The 22369-nt window shown below is 39.5% G+C and overlaps 1 protein-coding gene across 2 annotated transcripts in view; it reads left to right on the forward strand.

The window, feature by feature from the left end:
- Window positions 1-22369, forward strand: part of rsrc1 (arginine/serine-rich coiled-coil 1) — a 165037-nt gene that overhangs the window by 15328 nt on the left and 127340 nt on the right. For both annotated transcript variants that reach the window (XM_084716936.1, XM_084716937.1), the window contains exon 4: window positions 15648-15866. In XM_084716936.1, coding sequence (XP_084573062.1) covers window positions 15648-15866 — 219 coding nt within the window. The remainder of the gene's footprint in view (window positions 1-15647; window positions 15867-22369) is intronic.

A 22369-nucleotide genomic window follows, 5' to 3' on the forward strand; every position in this document is an offset into this window, starting at 1 on the left:
CCACCCCTCACTTCTGCCAAGCCGCCACCCCCCCCACTCCACCGCACCCCTCCATCCTGCAGGCTCACAACACACTAGCCCACTCCCCTGGGTAGCAACCTAGCTGTAGAGTCTGCACACACACAAAATTCACCTCACAAAAGGCATCACACCAGTCCTCTCACACAGCTGATCAAATGAGGGAGTTAGTCTGATGGTCCCAAACAAAGACGAGTTTAACATCAAAGAATTGTCCCTTTTCTTTTTTTTATCCATCTGTTAAACAACCTGGGAGTAATGACATGGAAAGCCTGTTGTGTTATTGCCTCGGCTGGAAAGGTAGTTTTTGTGTGAAGGAGAGGAAACGAGGAATCCCTCGGGCATCAGAAACTGATTTGTGTTTAAATCAGAATGTGATTTCACAAGAGTTCGTCATTCTCATTAATATAGCTGGAAAGAGTGGTAATTCTTTATTTCCCATAACTATCAAATGTTATAATTTATCCAAAATCTATTTATTTAATGAATTATTTATTTAATATTTATTTGTATTAGAGTTTCTTAAAAAGTCTAAAATCCAATAATCTGAGATTTAGGCCTTAAAATGTCTTAAATCCAGTTTTTACAGGAAATGGATTGAATTGAAACATATATTCACTAATGTCTTTAACACTTTTTGCCAATATGAAATCTTGAATTACTGTCATAAAGATTTTAAAAAGTCGTAAATTTAACTTGTTGAAACCTGCAGAAACCCGGACAGGGACGAGTATGTAGCATAAGCCAGTGCTACACACCACAGCATTTCTAACCCAAGCTAATTTCAATGCCTGTCTCTGGTTGGGCCTTTAAAATGCATAAAACTCAACAACAAATATGTATACTGAAAACACAAAACTCAGAACTTAACAAGGAAATACAAACAGATCTGTACAAGACATAAACTACAACACACTAGAGCACCACACAACTGAGCCATCTTTAAAAACTGACTGGGTTTTAAATGATTCAAATGATGATTTGGTAGTATGTGGGGAAAACATCATTACTTTGCTTGCATTTTACTGCGTTTTATTGCGCTGACATGCAAAGAGCTTTTTTTCTGCAGACATCGGAGGCGTGTGAAGTCAGAGTCACCTGTGCGTATTTTTTCTTGTTAGCCTACCTGTTCATCCAGATGAAGTGAGGGTTAAACATGTAGGATGTTAAAGGGACTCGCTGTAGCCCTTAATCACCGTCAAGATGCAGAGAGTCTTAATAATAGAATAACAGCTTTTCTTTTCGAGTTATTTGTATCTTTATTTTCTTTTGTTCATGTTTTTGAGTGTGGAGGTGGGAAGATAAAACCTATTTTCTGTGAAAAGTTGTTTTTTTTGTTATTCTTTATAACATGTTTTATCAGATGGTTACTCATAGTGATATACAGCCTGGTACACAAGGGAAATACACACTCACTGATCAAAAAGGGTTACAGATCGTTCTGAAACTAACGGTTGTTTTGATTTGTTGATCAATCAATTTGTCGATTATTTGCTCAGTTAATTAATTAATTAATTAATTAATTAATTGGTCTGTAACAGCTATTCCCAAACATAAGACTGCCATGGCTCAATTTGAAATCTGAAAAATCTTCTGTGGCCCACCCAAACCTTTAATCACAACTCTGAACAACACACGTGCCAGTGATGAGATATAAGGTAAAGCTCTGGTGTTAATGTGACAGGTCACCAAATACGGTGTAACACTTCTTAAACTATATATTTGAAGAATGACACAACTTTAATCCCATGGCTTTGTTTTATTAGTTCTGATTATTTTTTTCTTAAATAATCGTAAATAGTTTCTGGTAATTTCAGATTTATGAAATTGAAACTTTAAAAAATTTTCCATGACCTCTAAAGGCCGCAGTGTTTCCCAAAGCCCACGATGACGTCCTAAAATGTCTTATTTAGCCACAACCCAAAGATACTCGGTTTACTGTCATAGAGAAAATATTCACATTAAAGAAGCTGGAATCAGATAATTTTGAGCTTTTTATTCTAAAAAAAAAAAAAAGAAACTGTCAAAGCAAGTAATCAATTATCAAAATAGTTGGTGTTTAAAACTAATCAAGTAATCAGTTAATCTTAGCAGCTCTATACATAACAAAGGTCATAAATGTGAATGTAACAGATAACGAGATGTGTTGAAGTAACTGTGAAATTATCACTATTTGCTAATTCAATTTTAATACATTTTCTTTCCAACTATTACAATGAACATTATTCCTATAGAGAATACAAGCATATTTGAACATGCATGATTCAGTTTTCCCAAAATAACTGAATAATAAATTCTACTTACACTATATATTCTATAAGTTTATATGGATTTTGTAATTTAAGAGAAGTTCACGTAAAGAAAGCATAATCTTTTATTTAGGTTTCCATCTCTAATCATTGAGAGCACTGAGTAATTTCCCTTTTTTGAAGGCTGTGTGAATGAACTGTGATCAATGTAAGTATCATAGAGACCAGACTAGTTACTTTATATCTGTGTACCAAAGACAAAAATGTGGCTGTTTGATGACTGAAAGCCACTAAGTATGACACTCGTACCATTATTTTTTTTTTTTAGTAGAGATACATTTGCACTGTTTTGCAAATAAAATTCTACAATGCCAAAGACTAATACCATGCAATCAGCCCTCATTGTGTTCACTTTATGAGAGTGAAAAGCCTCATCCGTCTGGCCAGACCAAGAGAAAGACGGAGACAGAAACGCTTTTAGCTCTGGCATAGGAAAATGAACACCAAATGTATCTCTCTCTCTCTTTCCTTCCTGCCTTCTCTCTGTCTCTCTCTCCTATTTAAGCTTCTTGAAGTTCTTCCAAATTGGGTTTTAAATGCCAATTAGGAGGTTGAATGTAGTAAAATAAAAGCAAATGCAGGCAGGATGGCCTCACCTTCTGGCTGGTTAGGCTTCAGAGAGAGCCGAGCCGGACCTTTGGCTCCCAGCGAGGCTTTGAGAGAAATATCCTGCCTAATGAACACATTAATTAGAACCATAACTATTTATAAGATGATAATTAGAAACGAAGGGAGGTAAACTGGGCTTTTCCTGCAATTAATGGAGGATTAATTACGGGAGCTAATGAAGTGGATTTTTGAAACGCGTGGAGGTGAAGTACAGAGATGTGCAGCTCGCTTTGTGATCACTGGCATAATTATTTTCTCCAGCGCCAAAGCGTTTGAGGCCCTGGTCCTCGTCGGCTCAGGCCGGCTAATAAGCATCATTGCATCGTTATATATGCACTTAAAAAGACTTGCCACTGAAATGACTGTCTAATTATTTCTAATTGGCAGGCCCTGTGTGTTGTCATTGAGCTGTTTGGAGCCGCAGCGGAGCCCTGGGTCTAATAACGCTCTGGGCGGAGAAGGAGGGGGACAGAGAGACATAGAGAGACAGTGATACATAAAGAGGAGGGGGGCCTCTACCAGTTGCCTGCTGCTTATAGCCAGACCTGCACGTTGCCCCCCTGTGCCACTCGCCCAGCAGGACGGCGGGTCCTAGAATGGCGCCCGGTGCACTCAGAGGTCACCTTGCCAAGTAGCCGATTAGCAAAGTTTTATTTTATCTGTGCGTATTTTCCCCCCTTTTAATTAACAGCTTCTGCTCTTAATTTATGCACAGATAAACGCCACCGTCTGTCCACAGTTCTTCTTTTCACTCTTAAACATGCAACACACACACACACACACACACACACACAGAGGGAGGGGAGGTATGTTTATGTGCTGTGTGTGATTCAGTGGCCAGGTTTTGAGCCAGTCCGTAGAGACCCGTGCTAAGAGAGCATGCATGGACAAACCTCAGTCAGCCGTGTTTACCTTGTACTCTAGTTATGCTCTGGCTCAAACCATATGGACACCTTCATGCTCAGGGACTCAGAGGAAGCTTATATGGTTTGTCTTTACAATATGCTGGCACAGGCATATTCAGGCTAAAACTTACTGTTGACTTTTTAGCACACGTTTATCAGTGAGGTTTTTAAGCAAATATGTGCATGTTTACAGCAGACTCACATCTTCATTATTTGAAGCATTGATCTCTATTTATTCACGTTTAGACCTTGCATGTTTGAGAGCGTATGTGTTTCGATAGTGTTTGAATGATGGCCTGGGATTATGTGTGTGAGCGCCTCACTTAACTCGTCCTAAGCAGAGCCATGTGTGTCGTCCTGCCAAAAATCACTCCGTCTCCCTTCTCCCCACTGGACAACTTGAGAGCAAATTGCCAGCTAATGGAACCACTGCCTGCACTTGTCAGTTCACTTCGGACAAGCGAAGGAACCACACAAACGCGCACACAGACTCACACACACACACACACACACACACACACACACACACACACACACACACACACACACACACAAGCATGTGGTTTCACTCACACGTTTAGTAATTTATTTGTGGAAAAAGAAGAGAAAAATGAGAGAGAATGGCAGAGAAATGAAACAAGGATCATGTGCGCCTTGACTGAAACCTTGACAGTCTTTTTGAAAGTAATGAAACACTTTCTCAGCATGTGCATGAGTTTTTCTATTTGAAATTTGTCTTCCTTTTTTGTTCGGTCTATCCATTCGGGGTTTTTGGCAGAGTCGAGGACATGAGGAGGAAGTGGAGATAGATGGATCGCCCAAACGGTACGTGGCCAACTGTCGTATGATTGGCTGAACAAAGAGCAGAACACTTCTGTGACTGGTTGAACAGAGAACTCAACGTTGCAATTTTGGCTTGAAATCAAAGCAGGAAAAATGTAATTATTTTAAATGCAGTCAACAGTTTCGCTGGAGTGGAAGTCTGCCAGATTTTCTCTGTAAACTCTGCGGGATATTGACACTCAGAAAAAAGTGTGATAACAACGTGTGCGCCCTGTCTCTCATGTGCTACTGCAGATGTGTAATGAATGACATTTATGCCATCACTGTAACATGTGGCGTCATTTGGATCCTGCTTTCAGCAGCACATAGCAAATCAGATCAGTCTTTTGGCTCCTTCACTTGAATAATTGACATTCCGACTAAAGATTAAAATAGTTTAGATTCCATAAAATAGACAGAAAAATATACATATGTATAAAATAGATAAGAGATGTATATAAAAAAACAGAAATTATATTGACCTTGGCTGCATCAGCAATAACTCTCTGTAGAGATAAGAGAAAAACATTTGCGAGGTTGTGAAAAGCTGTATGCAGGGGTTCAGCATTTGTCTTTTTACTCCAACCTACACAGATTGTTTTATTTATTAGAGGTTATCAAATAACAAAGACCAAAGGTAATTGTCATGTTTAAACCAGGGCTGCAACTATTATTCTCATTATTTCATCAGTTGTTCCAAAGAACACCCAGAAAAAGAGAAAATTGTCCGTCCTAGAAGTCCAGAGGGGGTCCACGTCTTTAAATGTCCTCTTTTGTCAGTCTAATACTCTAATCCTCAAAGATATGCAGTTTAATATGATAATAAACAAGGAAAAGCAGCAAATCTCCATATTTGACAGGTTGAAAACATCATTTTCTGCCATTTTTGCATTAAAAATAACATGGAAGATTTATCAAATTGTTGATTATTGTTGCAGCTGTATTATAGTTTTGTTTATCCACTATTAATCAATCCTTATTTAAGTAAATGAATCAGGACACAGTGTGTCATAGATGCAAAGCAACAAACATTCTTGCATATTGAAAATGGTATGACAGTCTCCTCTCATTCTCCCCAGAGATGGCCTCATTAACTGCGTGTGTCATGTTGTAAGCTCTATAAAAATATATGTGTTTAATTGTTTTTTACCTCTTGGCCAATCAGGCTAGATTTACGAGCTTGATCATCTTGATCTTGAGTATTTCACTTGCCCCGGGCAGATGGACAATCTTTATTGTTGAGCCCTATAACGTTGTCAAAAATATCAATACTTAGGTACTTTTTTTACACTGTGTGTTTAAAACAGTAGGACATATCTGTTGATTATAGTATTGAAAGTGCTGATGTTACTGAAAAAAATTACCTCATTCAGACCCCCAGTTCAGTCCAGTCTTTATTGTTCTGCCTGAAATTTGGCTGGCAGCAAAATCAGCCGGTGTTCAGTTATTTTTATCCTTTATCAACACAGTGTGCAGGTTGTTCATCAAACAAGTAAAACTTAATCTACTTCATGTGTCTAGGACTTCTTTTTCTTTGTCATGGGTATTGAAAGAGGTATTGAGTATTGTTTTTTATATTAGTATTTTATCGAAGTTCGAAATTCTGGTATTGTGACAACTCAAGCATGCACTCGTGTTTAGAGAATGATGGAGGAAAAAAAGGTTGATATGCTTACGGGTCAGTGTTGTAGCCATCAACCGTGATCTGCAAAAGAAGGTAAAATCTGCCTCCTTTACGGGCCACTTCAAAATCTGTGCACGGGACATGTAGACTATGAGAGCGACAGATGTTGTGGAGGGGAGAGGGGCGGAGTGTTTTCTCTTTCTATTCATTTCTTGATCTCTCTGTCTGTGTTCGTCTCTGTCTCCCTCTCCTTATCCTTGTTCAGTCTTGACAGCAGTTCATAAAAAAATGATTTTTAGAAACTTCTTTATGAGACAAGCCTCTGTTCTGTCAGAAGACAACTTTATGTTATTTCACTGAAGAGGGGGAACTAATAGTGCTATGTTTTTTACAGGGCACTATTCCAGTTGTGTCTTGGGTGTTTAATTAAGTGTAGTTTCCCTTTAGTAGTGGAATGTGTGTCTGCTTTTTGTCGGCCGTTCCTCTGTGCCTTTTACAGTCCACCCACATGGTTTGTCTCAGCGTTTATGATTTTTCTTATACCGGAGTTGTGAGGTTCCTAAATCACTTAAGCACACGGGGCCGAGCGGTGCACATTTAAACAATAAAAGGCTGTTATGCTAAGGGCCCTCAGATCTCCCACCACTTCATAAATACATGCGTATAAAAGGCAGAAAAATACATCTTCCCTGACCAGAGAGAGAGGGAGCGCGAGCGTCTGAGAGCACACCTGCTAATTGGAGCCAGCTTGATGTGAAGCACGGCTGTCTGCTCTGTCTTCTCCATAAGTCCCAATCGTTTTTTCCCCTTTTTTTTCCCCTGCTTGTCCTTGACTCCCCAACTTTTATAACCTTTTTTCTTTTATCTTATCAAAACTTCTCCCTCCATAGCGTCCTGCTGTCCTTCATGTATTGTCTCCTCCTCCTCCTCTTTCCACCCTGTTTTCCACTCCTCTTCACAGATGGAGGCAGTAACAACCAAAACAACTCTCTCCTAACTCAGTGTAACTAATTGTTCCGGGCCATGATGGATGGATGGATGGATGGATGGATGGATAGATGGAAGGAGGGGAAAAAAGTGGGGTTACGATTGCGTGAGTGGCTGTGAGCGAGTTGGCAAGTTAGCACCTAGTCTGAGCGTGACCTCCACTTGACCTTCTGTGTGGGGCTGAGTGGCTGAACCGAGGCCCCCCTCGGCTCCAGCTGCTAATGGGTGTCATGTCGAGCTGCGGCTGCACGGAGGTCAGAGGTCGCGGGCGCACACCAGACGGCCAAGTTTAGGATTGCGATGAGGAGGCTGAGTGACACCGGGCATATGCAGCGATGAAGATGCAGGGTAATCAACACATGTGCGTGCACTGCAGCGACACATACACAAGGCCATGCACGTATACTCACATGGAAACGACATCTTGCTGCAGAAAGTCATCTTTTCCCTCATCATTGGCTGGCCGTTGTAGGTTCATATAGATCTGAGGGGTCTTTGAAGGCCTTTGAACTCGGCTAAATGACTTGACCTTGTGGCTCGTGGCTGTAACCGTGTGTGTGTGTGTGTGTGTGTGTGTGTGTGTGTGTGTGTGTGTGTGTGTGTGTGTGTGTGTGTGTGTGTGTGTGTGTGTGTGTTTTGGCGGGTATGGCGGAGGGTGGGAGGGGCAGTGAGTGGGTGGCCTGCATGGGGTCTCATTTCTGCTTCACAGCGTAGCAGGGCAGTGCAGACGTTTGTGTTGACGACTGCTAAATTAAAAGCAAACTGAAGATTATGACAAATCTAAACATTGCTTTTATGAAGCAGAGGGGGACGAAGAAAAAACATTTCTGTGAATCTTTCATGCTCGGTCTTTGCTGTGTTAATTGTGCTCACAATCAGCTACTTTGCAGTGATTCCTTGTGTGTTATTTAGTGTGTGTATATGTATATTTATGTTTCTGTGTGGGTGTGCATGGTGGATGACTGAGTCTGCGTGTGTGTTTTTGCGTGTGTGTGTGTGTAACTGTGAACCGAGGGAACAGATAATGTGGCTGCTTGGAAGGAGGAAGCAGCTTGGGAAATGATTTCAACAGCTCTCATAATTAGAGGAATATCATAAATTAAACTTGTGTCTGCCGTTGCGTTTGAAGAGCACTCAAAAGTAATAAATTCTGGATGGTTAACATATTTGCATTCCATTCAGCAGGCAGCGTCAGGCAGGAACAGCTGTTTTCCACGTCTTTTGGCAGCAGGAAATGCACATTGCTCACTCAAGGTGCTTTTAGACACATTGAAATGGCAGAAAAAAAGAAAAGTGACTTTTAACTTGAACATGAAGCTGCTGCTGTGTGCTCTGTCACTGGAAATAACTCGGCGGGGAACAGCGCATTAATGAAGTTCTTCAAATATGGATCTTCTCACTTTCAATAGGCCCGCTTTTTCAATCTGTCTATTGCTTGGAAAAGTCGACTGGCAAGCTTTTTTGTAGTCTTTGTGTGTATGTGTGTGTGGATGGAGTGTTCTCAAATCTGAGGTTTTACCGTAGATTTTACTAGTTTACTTAGTAAAATGCATTGTAGATACAATGGATAAATACCAAAGATTTGAAACTAATTTTAAGGTTTCAAAATGCCACCACAGTAGTTACAAAAATGCTTAATCTAGAACAAAAAAACTGCTGTGGTTATTGGATTGTATTTGTCTAGGCCAGTTCAGGGTGGAAACTTTTTAAAATGTGAACAACCACCAAACACTGACAGATAAATTTTCATGTACACCAACCACTCGATAGTAAATCATTATTTTGTGTTTGAACTCTACCCACCACCTCCGTATTTTACCAGCATTTGGCAGGTGTTGCTATGGTGTTAATTTCCCAGCCTGGACCAGTTTAGGCTAGATTTCACCTTTACTTTTTAACATTTTTTTATGCCACAACAAACTGATTATGGCACAATCTCTGTCTAGTCTATCCAACATTGCACAATCAGTATTTTTAAAGGCATATTGTGATTTTAATTGTTGTGATATTTCTTACAATGAGTAACTATGAGTAGTTGTTGGCTCTGCCCTGAACCACCCCTGGTTAAGCCTCTGTTGCTCTGGGGTTTTTTGGTCCATTTTATTCCTACTTTTTCATGGACAATTTCTCTCTCTGCTCTTTCTGAAAAACATGATATTGGGATTTTCTGTCCATATTTTAAGCTTAATGGGTGTCGATTGCAGATACTTGCTTGTAGAAGCAGACTACCTCATCATTTTACGAAGATTAAATAATGATAGGGAGAGTGCCCCTGTGGCTTAGACTCACAAAAGTTGTAGTTGTTAAAATCACTTTGTTTCATCTTTGTTAAAATGACAAAGTGCTCAGATTTTACTAGCAAGTACATTTGGCTTTAAATAGAATATGCACAGATTACTTCAGTCATGTTTTTGCTTTTCTTAAGATTAATGAAAAAAGACAAATACACTGTGCAACAGAGGGTAGCAGGACTTAAGCCTCCAGATGAATATAGTGAACAAAATGATATTAAGATGCAATTCCAATATAAAATCTGATTGACATCAGGGTTCTACATTAACCGCCGCCACAAAAAGTGACTCTGTGGCCACCAGATATTCTATGTAGGTATCCATCTTTGGCCACCTAGCTTTATTCCTGTACTACAAGCCTTCGCCAACACAATGTTACAGTTCCACAAACATCTTGATTCCTTCACGTGTTTTAGTTCAATGTTCTGTGAAAACAGTGATCTGTACTTGTTGATGCTAGGAACCCATATGTTTAGACTACTGAAGTATGATTTTACAAAGCCTACTCAAACTGCTATCGCGATCCTTACAAAAGAACCAGAAACACAAAAATGCTGATTATGAAAACACTAAGCTGCATGGGAAATTTAGGAGTGAACAAAAGCAGGAATGTAAAGGCTCATTTATGCCCCTTTATATATGAAAGTATGCAAATCTGTTTCAAACGATCTAACAAACGCCCAAATACTTCCATGCGTACATGGTGACACTTTTTGAGAAAGAGTCGACTTATGGGGCAGTGTTTTTGATGGAGGTGGTTTGTGTGGCTATTAAATACGTCACAACCTGTGGATCGAGTTTTCTTTTCACTAATTGATGACAAACGTCATTTCCAGTGCTTTTGTTTTTTGTTTTTTATTTAAACTTCATCATTGTGTCCTGTGTTGGTAGCTTGCTTGAACTATTGGTTACACTGTTAAAGTGTCCACCACAACTATCGGAGTAATGTGCAGAACTATGGACAAAATAAACCCAAGTACGGACAGAAGGCTCCCTCTGTATCTATACGTGTATCAAAAGTATAGAATAAATGAGCCTTAAGTTGCTGGAATGACACATCTAAGGATGTAAAGTCCTATGTAGTTTCCTCAACTAGCTGTTAAGTCTAGTTTGTTACTGTGGAAACGATGCCTTCAGGAAGCACCACATCTGTATTGTTTTTACTAAAGTTTAAATTTGGTTCACCAAAAATTTACTTTGGCCACCAAATGTAAGGGTTCAGTGGCACATCAGGTCAATGCTTACATGCTTGCAAAGAGTAACTTATATCCCTGCACATTATTACAGTATGATCAATTGTTTTTATTCCTTGTCATTAATACAACATCCAGCCAGGAAACTAAGATGGTCATTTTTAAATATAAGAACGGTGTGTAAGGTCCCATGATGACTCCTGAAGCTTTTAGAGTGTTAGTGAGAAAGCCTCTGGTCAGACAGGGGTCACTGTCGCCAGTGTCCACTAAAATGCAATAGGGTTAAAGTTACATGGCCATTAATCACTGCTGCACCACACTATGGCCTAATGGACAGAGATGCTGCTCAGGGCATCACTCAGAACATCAATTGTGGTGTTCCCGGCAGTTAAGTTGGTGTTTTCTGCTACGGGACGGAAACAAAATGGACACAAAGTTTGTTTTGTCTGCCCAACAGAGGATGGTGGTTTGGGAAAACGAAGAAACAATATGACTGTCTGTCACTGCTGCTCGAATAGGGGAGAAGATAAGGTTAAAGGAACAGTGAGGATGATTGGTCTTTTTGTGTGTGTGTGTGTGTGTGTGTGTGTGTGTGTGTGTGTGTGTGTGTGTGTGTGTGTGTGTGTGTGTGTTCATGTGTTCCTCGTCCATACACTGACTGCGTCGTATGAATAATGATTTAACTGGGGTCAGATTCCATTGGAGACGTTCACCTGTATCTGACACTAGTGGTATCGCGTTGCTGCCATTAATGTCCAATTTTCAATGAAAACAGAAATAGAATACAGACTGATAAGGGTAACACACCATCCAGCTTCACACCCGACCACATAATTACCCCAATGGGCTGTGGTGAGGGATCATATCCTGGCGCGCGCCGGGGGGTCAGCGGCGATAAGCTTCAGCCGAGCTCCCAACATGCAGCATAATTACTCTATTGATAATTCAGCAGGAAAATGGTCCCAGCCAATTGCAGAGCTCCGATTTAATGGATTGGACGGCGAAACGAGGGAGGAATGGAGGAAAGGAGGCTGTGAGGGGGCAGCGCATGTGTGTGTGGGGGGGTTGTACGTGGGGGCGACCAGCAAGGGCCTTTTATTAGAAATGAAAATATGTTTAGGCCATAGGGGGACCCATTTTCCCTGGAGATAATAAGGCCAATAAAATGTAAAGCAGGGGAAGGGCTTGGCATGGGGTCCAACTGTGGCTGTTTATCTGTGTGTGTCCTGCATTAGCCCATTTATCCCCAGCCTCAAATTAGCTAATCATTCTCCAAGGGGAAGGACTTGGTCAGGAAATTGACATTTAGCAGCATAGGCTCACTCTATTAACTACAGTAAATTTAATTTGCTGCACACCCCAGAAGTGGGCTGTTTTCTTTGCCATCAGAGGGAGAAAGGGAGAGGGAGACAGAGACACAGAAACACAGAGAGAGATTGTGTTTATTGCATCTGCTGCTTCTGGCCACAATTTGCTTGGCTGAAAATATAAGACTTAGGCTTGGAACACTGCAACTCTGTTGTATTCCCTCTCATGTACTGTTGATTACAAACATACGCAGGCATTGTCAACACATAGATTCACTCATTCCAAGGTCTGGTTGGTCCATTGATGGATTATCTCGCCTGGAGACTCCAAACCCCAAAAATGCCAATGTTTTTCTTTTCCTTTTTTCCATTAGCTGTGATTCTCTCTGACTTGCCTAATCGCAGCTCCAGTAAACACTGTATCAAACATGCTAAATCAAATGTCCTGTGACTGATGACTGCTTTCACCTCTGCCTGTGAATCAGATGTTTCATAATAATTATTTTTGATAATCACTGCAGGGTGTCCGCTTTAGTATGTGTTCTGCAAAATGCAATGAGACGGGCTTTACTGTGGGAAAGTTATTAATGCAAAAAAGAGAGAACTGCTGATCAAATAATGGGAGAATTATTGTAACTAAAGCTGAAATGATTAGCCCATTAATCAATCAGTTATTTTTGATAATTGATTTTTTTTAACTACTTTATTTACAGTTTTCAAATTTACAACGAAAGAATATTTAAAAAAAAAACCCAAAACATAGAGAATACAACACCAAATGGAATACAATAAAACAGAAATGCTGCCAGTTTACAGGATTACATAAATAATCTTTAAAAAAATGTAGTCACAGTAGTAACATCTTAGGAGCAAGTTAAAGTACTGTATCGCATTAGACATCACACCCCCTTAGGTAACCAGGCAGGACAAAGTCCTCATAGATCCTGGGTAATACAACTCTGTACCATGAAAAGTTCCCAGATCCTCTCAAATCTTTTCTTTGCAAAAATGTAAAGGTTTTCAGTCAAACTGCAACTGTCAGTTGATAAAATGATCAGCTTGAGAGCTTGGGTTTTTTTCAAAGGGAGATTCTCTTTTGGAGACCGTGAGCTAGTGCAGCTACTCTCCAGTGATCAGGATCAGCCCAGCCTAATTGATTGCAACAGTTGTCAGAGTGTTGTCTGTTAGGATGGTGACAGGAGTCTGAAGAAAATGATTAGTTTTCTGTCGGCAGAGAGACAGCTCTGGATGTCCCAAACTGCAAACTAATAAAGGGGGGAAAGCAATAAAGCTCGTGGACAGCAGGTTTGACTGTTTTTATAGACAAATCAATAAAATGATAGATGATGGAAAATAACGGCATCTCAGCTGCCGATTTCTACTGGGGCTTCAAATCACGGTCCTTCCCACACACACACACACACACACACACACACACAGACACACACACACACACACACACACACACACACACACACACACACACACACACACACTTGAGCAGAGCATGTTGAAGGGTTTCGTCTGCATTAATAGAGGCATGTGCAGTGACACATAAATAAGTGGTCATGTTTTGGTTATTTGTGTCTTGGTGTATATGGCACCACATTGAGGCATGAGTTACACTTTCAATTCTTTTTTTGTTGGTGTTAAAATGATGTGTGTGTGTGAATGTGTGTGTGTTTATGTTTGTGTGTCATAACTAACAGAGTAAATCTTCCGCTGTAAATCTTGTTGAGACCAGAGGGCCAGTGTCAGGATCAATACCGAGGACAGGCCTTCCTCTGAGCCCGCCTCTAATTGGCTCCATTTCTACACTGTCTGTATATGTGTGGTTGTGTGTGTGTGTGTCTCTCATGGTGTATGTGATTGTATATAATTGTATTATAAGGTCGATCCAATGAAAGATGAATTTTTCCACTCGGAGAAAATTTTATTCTAGTGGGTTTAGTTTCAAGTTTTGTTCACAGATGTGAAAGTTACGTTGTCGCCAGCATTGGGAGGGTTACTTTTAAAAGGGATTCCTCGAGAGATTTCTAAATATGTGCCCCGAAAATGAATTCATAATGTATTCCATTAGATTGTTTAAATTAAGTAATGCATTTTGAATACTTTGAGTTACTTTTGGAATACTTCAAAATTGTTTTGCTTGACCCATTTGTCTGAGTCACCCTGAATGTGTTTTTTCTCACTGGAGAGATCCCTCAAAAAGTAGAATTATGTGTTGACTAAGCAAATCGAATTTTTTTGTTTATTAGCGACAGTTTGACTAAACAAATTAGCCAGCAAGTTAAAATCAAATTTTACTTGCATATATAACCCAAAATCACAAATCATACTTTGCCTCAGGGCACTTCACAATCTGTACAGCATATGACACCCTGTGTCATTAATGTTAGAGCCTGATTAGCATGAGAGAATCCACCAGCATGATAAAAAAGAACTTAAAGTTATGTCAAGGTCCCTGTTTAGATCAAACTTGTAGTCTTTTGATCTGGAAAGCAGTTTGGTTGATGTCAAGCAAAGCTTGCACTGCACTGTAATGTTGCAGCTGTCTTGATTTTAAAATATTCTTTTTATTTCAGTGTCAGTCACGTTCCTGACAGTGTCCTGGCTGCCATCTCATCTTTTGCACTGTGTGGCAGGTGTGCTGACCACACACAAATTGTTGTGCATTTTATGAAATCTGTTTATGGGAAATGTGTGCCTCATATGAATTTTAGAGCAGATAAAACCAAAACAATAAAGTAATCCCTTCAAGTAATCTATTTTTAGAGACAGTAACTGTGCTGAGGTCACAGCCTGTTTAAAGTGAAACTGTTACTCAGTTTTTGCATTTTAAATATGTAAAGCCGTTAGCAGTATTTCATGACTCCCCAACCCTGAAAGTCACCATCGCTTTAGGAGTCATTTACAATTGATTTAATGCATTTAACATTGTCATTTGCATATGAACAAAAAATCAAAATATGTTGAAAGCAAAGAACCTTTATTTTCAACAGATTTAAGTAGCCCTAAAACATCATATGGTGAAATACAGAAAGGAATGAACACTTAGATTAGCTTCCTGTGCATTGTACTACGCGTATTGTTTTACAGTACAGTCTTAAAATCTGACAGGGAGATATCCAGCATAGAAGAGCCGTAGATTTTCTCAACAGGCAATGAACTGAATCACCTGTACTGCACTCCATCCACATGATGTGTTTTCCACAGTGGGAACTCAGTCCATTGCTCCTACTACTCTGTTTCCTATCACTGTTGCCACACACATGCATAACTGACAACTTAGTGAAACATTCTCAGCCACGCTTGCTGGGAATGATCAAGTGGCATTCTGGGAATTACAGGCAACGATTTACTGAAATAGAGGTAGACAAGGCAGAAAGTGGATATAACTTAATTAAGACCAAGAACAGGTTGGTGATATTTAACACTGCAGTAAGATTTGGAGTCTCATTTGTGGAAAGACTACCAGCACCTTACTTGTTATACATTAAGGAAAAAAGAACATTTAGTTTGTTGTGTTGTCAGTGGTTTATCAGCTTATCAGTTTATCTTGATACCTTTCATCTCTTCCAGGTCTCATTCTCGCCACCGGCGCTCTCGCAGTAGGAGTGACAGCCGGAGTCGTCGAGGGAGCCACAGCCGCAAAAGGAGCCGCAGCCACAGTCGCCGGAGGAGCCGTAGTAGAGAGCGAGACCGGAGCCGGCGAAAGGGCCGTGACCGGGACAGGGAGAAAGAGAAGGAGAGGGACAGAGGGAGAGACCGAGACAAGGACAAGAGTAAAGACAAAAAAGGGTAAGTGATGAATGACTTTGTCTATTTGAGCATACATGTAGACGTAGACGCAAACACACCAAACGTGTTGGGTCGGCCCAGCTCAATCTACTCTGCAGACTCCACATAGGTACAGAATACTCTGGTCAGTATAATACGAACTTAAATATGGAACTCAGTCTCAGCTACTCCTTCTGTTCATCCATCACTCGGTCTTTCCATCCATCAGTCCATCAGTCCCTTTCTTCCTCCATTTCCCCCTGCAATCAAGCACCAGGCTACACTAGCCTTGTAATGTGATACAATTCCCTCTTGTAAGAGAAGATGTCATGGAGATATAAGAAGTGCTGCACAGGCCCAGTTCTTGAGAATGTTTTGGTCACCAGATGATGTCTGATGTCTTTCACACCACTTTTTGCCCTCTGGGCCCACCTGCAATAAGCTGAGAAGCATAACAAGATCATATGCATCTCTGATGTACTTATACCAAGAAGAAGAAACAATGAATGAGGCCCCCTTATTAGGGTGAGAAGTGCTTGCAAAAGACACTTGCAAGTTGGACTGTAATACACACTAGAAACAGGTTTAGAGTAGTGGACCTTTAAACTGTGGTACACTCTACTACAGGTCTAACTACCTTAGGGGCCTCTCTTTGCCCCGACCAGAATAGCACCTTCAGCCCCTCCCCACCATGGCGTGCTGTAATGCGATTGGAGGCCACTATAATAGGATTGGTAGCCAGTTGTTGTCCGTCATATTGAATGGCACAGATGTGTGTATCAGACTATGGATCCCATGAGTGTTGCAGACCACCTGCAATGTTCCATGTCAGTTTAAGAGACTTCAGCTCCCTCAGGTAAACTGCATCAAAGCTCGTGGTACAGTCTATGCAGGACTCCACAATAAGGACGGCCCACTTGCCTGGAGCAAGTAAAATGTTGTTTTTATTACTGATTAATTGTTGAAGTAATTGTTGTCTTTAAAGGTCATGACAAATCATGACATTTAAAGGCATCACCTTGGACTTTCAGAAACTGGGACATTTTCCACTATTTTCTTACATTTTAGCAGCTCAAGATTGAACATGCCAATCAGTTTTAGTCTTTGTTGTCATTTGATAACTGGTAATAGTTAAGCCAGTTTGTACAGGGGCAAATAAAAAATGACTTTTAGATTTCTGAGCTACTTGCCATGCAAGTGAAAAAAACTGGTAACGTTGAAGGGTAATTCTGTGATTTTCAAACCTGAGCCTTATTTTGACATATCTTGGGATCTAAATGGCTAGTAGGTACAAAACATCCACTGAAAGTTCTTGTTTTTTCCACAGACTGACTGTGACTTTGGAGTTTAAATGTGTTAGTTATTGTCATTGTGTGGCTGTGTTGTTTTAAAGGGTTAGACCCAAACTAAGAGACTGAGGTGACAGTAGACGAGCAACTCCGGTGTTCTGCAAGGTCAAACAAATGTTTTTGTTTGTATATATATATATATATATATATATATATATATATATATATGTATTATAATGATCAGCTTGTGATTTTTGTGATGAACACATCCCAATGTTAATGTGGGTATAGATTAAGATGCTACTTGTTTTTTTTAACAAAGGAATGTTTTGAATACTTTGCACATGTCGAGAGAAGACATCTATATTTCTAGACCTTTCATTGGATTTACTAACAGAAATATGCAGCAATAGCCAAATGGCAATTTGCAATTTTATGACTGTTTGATCTGACTGAAAATGATCTCCATTCCTCAGATGTATTCTTGATGCAACAGTCCAATCAGATGATGAAAAGTATCACTGTAGCAATGGCCGTAAGACAAAACTGCAATATATCTAAGATATATAAGAACATTTTTAAACATTTCTTGTGCGCTGCTGTCAAACTGTCACACAACTTTTTCTGGAAACTGTGTGTGCTTCTGTATCTCATTATGAGTGAAAGTAAATGCTAATTATTGAGAAAATGAATCTTTGACAGTGAATCTTAACAGAGATTTTTTTTTAACATAACTCAATTTATGTAGTTAGCAAGTACTATACACAGATATAACTGAGGAAGACATGAACATGATTAGAAATGAGGGTTAAGCATTTACATATTATTCAAGCTATGCTTTCTTACTTGCTTAGACTGACACAACTTGTAAATGGTCTTTCAAACAATGATAAGTTTAGTAAAAAAGATAGACTAATGTTGATAATAATAAAAAAGGCTTATTCAGTTCAGTGTTTAGCACTAGTCTTTTCATCCTTATGGAGGTTTTATTTGTCATCAGTTCAGACCTTGAGGCTTCAGATTTCTCTGTATGAACAGAACAAGGAGATTTGCTTTTAAAGGAAAAGTGCTCCGTTTATTTGAAGCTATTACATATTGCCTTTCTTAGATCAGTATCAGAAAAACAAATAAAGCTAACAGTGAAATGTAAGGCCAGCAGACTATATCTATTTTCTTATTAAGGCTTCAATATCCTTCAGCATCGATAGGAATCTCTTCTTTTATCTCTGACCCTGCTTTAGCTTGTCTGTGTGCATGTGTGTGTCCTGATATATATATATACGTAGTAAGTTTGTTGGTTTGTGTGTGTGTGCGTACGCGCACATTTCCACCTGTGGCAGTGTTAATATATTTCAAACTGTCTATCCTCCTATCTGGCCTTCCAATTTACTTAAAACCTGAGGTGATATAATGTTGGAATAATTTTGACGAAACCATGTGGTGCTGGCCTGCTATCATACATGATGACTTATACCTGTACATATAAACTGTATATTTCAGCTGCAACTATTAATCGATTAATCGATTCGTTTTCACCTATTAAATTCATCAACAACTGTTTTCCTAATGGACTAATCATTTTGTGGCATTTTGTTCTGGAAAAATATCCAAATTCTAAGTAATTTCTGTTTCTCTACTTCTCTATGACAGTAAAGTGAATATCTTATGGTTGTGGACAAAACAAGAAGGAGGCGAGGATGCTTTGGGAAACACAGATTAACATTTTTCACCATTTTCTGACACCAAACAACTAATCAATTAATAGAGGAAATTATGAACATGTTAATCGATAACAGGCATTCTTTACTCAAGTAGAAGTACATAGATACATGTGTAAAAAATGGTAAATGTAGAAGCATTGATTCAATTTATTTACTCTAATGAAAAAGTACAGACTCTGAAATGTTCTCAAAGCATAAAAGTAAAAAGGTAGCCTTCTGAGGGACACGTCTGTCTGCTGTTTATGTGCATTTCACCTTTTCTCCGTGGTTGAGTCTTCCTCTCTGTTTTTTTGTGTTTTTTCTTTTGTGGTCTTGTGACGACTTATATGCCATTTTCATCTTGTTATGTCCATTGTTCATGATATGCACTGATGGACACACCAAGGACTTGTCTTTTTTATGTGTTAAAATGTTGTCAGGAAAATAAATTCTCAAGTAAAGTACAGATATCTCGAAAATCTACTGAAGTCCAGTGACAAAATATTTGTGTGTGTGTGTGTGTGTGTGTGTGTGTGTGTGTGTGTGTGTATAACTTGCATATACTGCTTTGGTTTCTTTCAGTCTGGCTATTAAAGATGGTTACTTGAATGTTTGCTATCTGTGACTTGCCCTTTTTGATTAGAAAAACAAATAGCAGCAAGCAGGATTTGTGTCACTTCAAGTCACAATTGAATGACAGTTTTAAGGTTTTTGCTTTTGTAATTCACAGTTTAGCATTTAGAAAAAGAGACACAGTGGGTGGAGGGGGTGGATTATTCCAAAATGTATACTTGTTTTGGTTGTTTTTAACATTTTAACATGAATTTTACATTTACTGCAACAGCATCAGACACACTGCTCCGGCAGGTTAAAGTAATGTGATAATTACATAAAAAATACACCATATTGCAATTTGTGGCATTTAATTTTAAATTAATGTATATGTTGTGACATAAAGTCAGCTAAAACGATAATTTTCCCAATTTATTTTGACTGTAATTTTCTCTATCATCACACTTAAAGTAAAATGAGAAAAATTAAAATAAGTGTGATCTACTTGTGGACCTTGATATGACGTTATCATCGTCCAAAAAGCTGCCTGATGTGGATGCTCCTGTTATTCCCCTGATGCTCCCACAGGAGTTGAGGTGCCTAACACATCCTCTTTTAGCAGCATAAAGGCAGAAGCTGTGAGATGTTTCAGGAATATGTAAAACAAGGCTTTCTGCAGTACATCCTGTCTATGACAAGCCACTTCTTTTTCGTCTGTCTCTTCCATTCTTCTTCATCTGCTCTTAATGGTGATGGGGGTAGGGTCTTTATGTAAGCTCCCGATCCCCACCACTAACACACAAACACACGTACACACACACTGTAACACTCCATCCTCATTTACATCCAGGTTTCCTTGCTGGGTGGTAGCAGAGGAGTGAAGCAGTGTGATTTTGATGGCGGGGCGGGGTGGAGAAGAGGCTCAGGAGCTTTATAGTGTCTGTCAGGATGAAAGAGGGGCCCCTCAGAGCGGCACCCTGACACTGACACTGTGTGTGTGCACGCGTGTGTGTGGTGTTGTCGTCATTAAACATTTAACACTCCTCTAGTATGACAGCAGGCAACTTGGTGCTCCAGCGGCATGTTTTCATGCAAAATTTATTGAAAAAGACGAGCTGTTGTTAAGAGATCTTGTTGCCTTTCACCAGTGGCAAAGGGTAAGTGGGTGATTGTAGGATTCTGTGTGTGTGTGTGTGTGTGTGTGTGTGTGTGTGTGTGTGTGTGTGTGTGTGTGTGTGTGTGTGTGTGTGTGTGTGTGTGTGTGTGTGTGTGTGTGTGTGTGTGTGTGTGCGTGCGTGTGTGTGTGCATTTACCCAGACTAGTGTACAGGGTCAGTAGGTCAGCTTTGCTCTGTGTAATCCTCTGGCTTCGTATTTACAGAGTCAACAGCAGAGCTTCCGGCCTTGAAACCGCCTAAAAACTGTTTGTTTGTTTGTTTGTATTTTTTTCTTTGTATTGATAGTTTTCTCAACAAGAACACTTACTTGTGTGTTATGCATTGTTGTATATTCAGCAGTACACTAAATATTCCAGTGGTTCCTAGCCTTTTTTTTTATCACGTACCCCTTCAGCCCTGTCAGATGTGCTCAAGCACTCCTTTGTCAACTCCACCCCTCACGTTTTTAAATATGTTCATTTATATATATAGATAGTGGTTGTATTGTCCTTACCAAAGTTAATTAATTCTTTTATTTTTGTTTTATTGATTTATGCAGTTAATGTCTTGACATTCTTAATTGTAGTCACGAATCAAAATGATGACAACCAAATATACAATAATTTATGATGACAAAAGCTATAATGAAATCCATTGACACTTCTTGTTAATGAATAAAAGTGAGATGAAAATATTAGGATCGGAGGAGCAGAATCTGATAAGACGGATAAGGGTGTTTATTCCTCCAGAAGCCTCGCTGGTCTCACCTCCAGAGGAGCTCAGCAGCTGTCTGTGGGCAAGTGGTCCAGCACAATAGACGCAACTTTTTTGCTGTAATATTTTAAACTTGCGCTTAATTCCAGCAATGTTATATCAAAATCCAATTGTGTCGAGGTCTTATTTTGGTGCTTGGACACATAACAGTGTCCATAGAGAAAATTATGCCCCTGAATAAAAAAGTGACTGTTGATGGAGTGGCCAGTTAGTAGACCCCCCCCAAATTGGTCTGTTTTGCATTCATACTGCCACCACTTGGAGTGGAAGAAACTGGACTCTATTTATCCATTAGATTAAGGCATCTATTTTTAAACTAACTTACTAGTTTGCACACACTCTTAATTACAAAATGTGGTGTTAATGTGTTGGAACTGACTCAGGTTGGTGGGAAACTGAGGCATGCTGGCAGTTAATTAGTAATTATGACAATACATTTACTAAAGAGCAGCCTCACACTGATTTGTAATCCCAGTTGTGTGTTTGTTTTCCTCATAAGCACAAATATGGGGATTTTTTTTTAAACTAAATTATTTTTTTTCCCCACATACCCTTTGGGATTCACTGAAAATACCGTGGACAAATGACAAAAATGAGCAAAATCCTGACTAATCTCGTTCCTGTTGTCCTCAAAACAATTATTATAGTGTTGTGCATTAATGAACACACATGCACTCAACTTAGCTTTGATTCTCAACCTGCATGCAAGTGGACCTGATACTTTCTCTTAACTCCCTGTGGCTCGAGTCAGGTCGGGTTTCATTTTATTAATATTTGTCAGTGTTTTTTCCTAAATCGGAGCAGGAGAAACAAACAGTGTTAACAAGTGCAAATTTGCCCCTAGGCAGATAATTGACAGAAGTATAATTTGAATGTAACAGCATTCGTCACCTGATGTTCTGACCCAATTCCCACCTGTAATTAATGAGCAGAAATGTAGAAACTACTGTTAACAGATGGCTGTTTCTCCACAGAAAGTGACAGGTTTTTAAAAATAATTTTTAATTAAAAGTCAGTGTTTTAAAAAGGTTTTGGCATCATTAAGAGCTGCAG

Source organism: Lutjanus erythropterus, chromosome 4 (genome assembly GCF_056507025.1).
Source record: "Lutjanus erythropterus isolate fLutEry1 chromosome 4, fLutEry1.hap2, whole genome shotgun sequence".
In the NCBI taxonomy this organism is placed as follows: Eukaryota; Metazoa; Chordata; class Actinopteri; order Lutjaniformes; family Lutjanidae; genus Lutjanus; species Lutjanus erythropterus.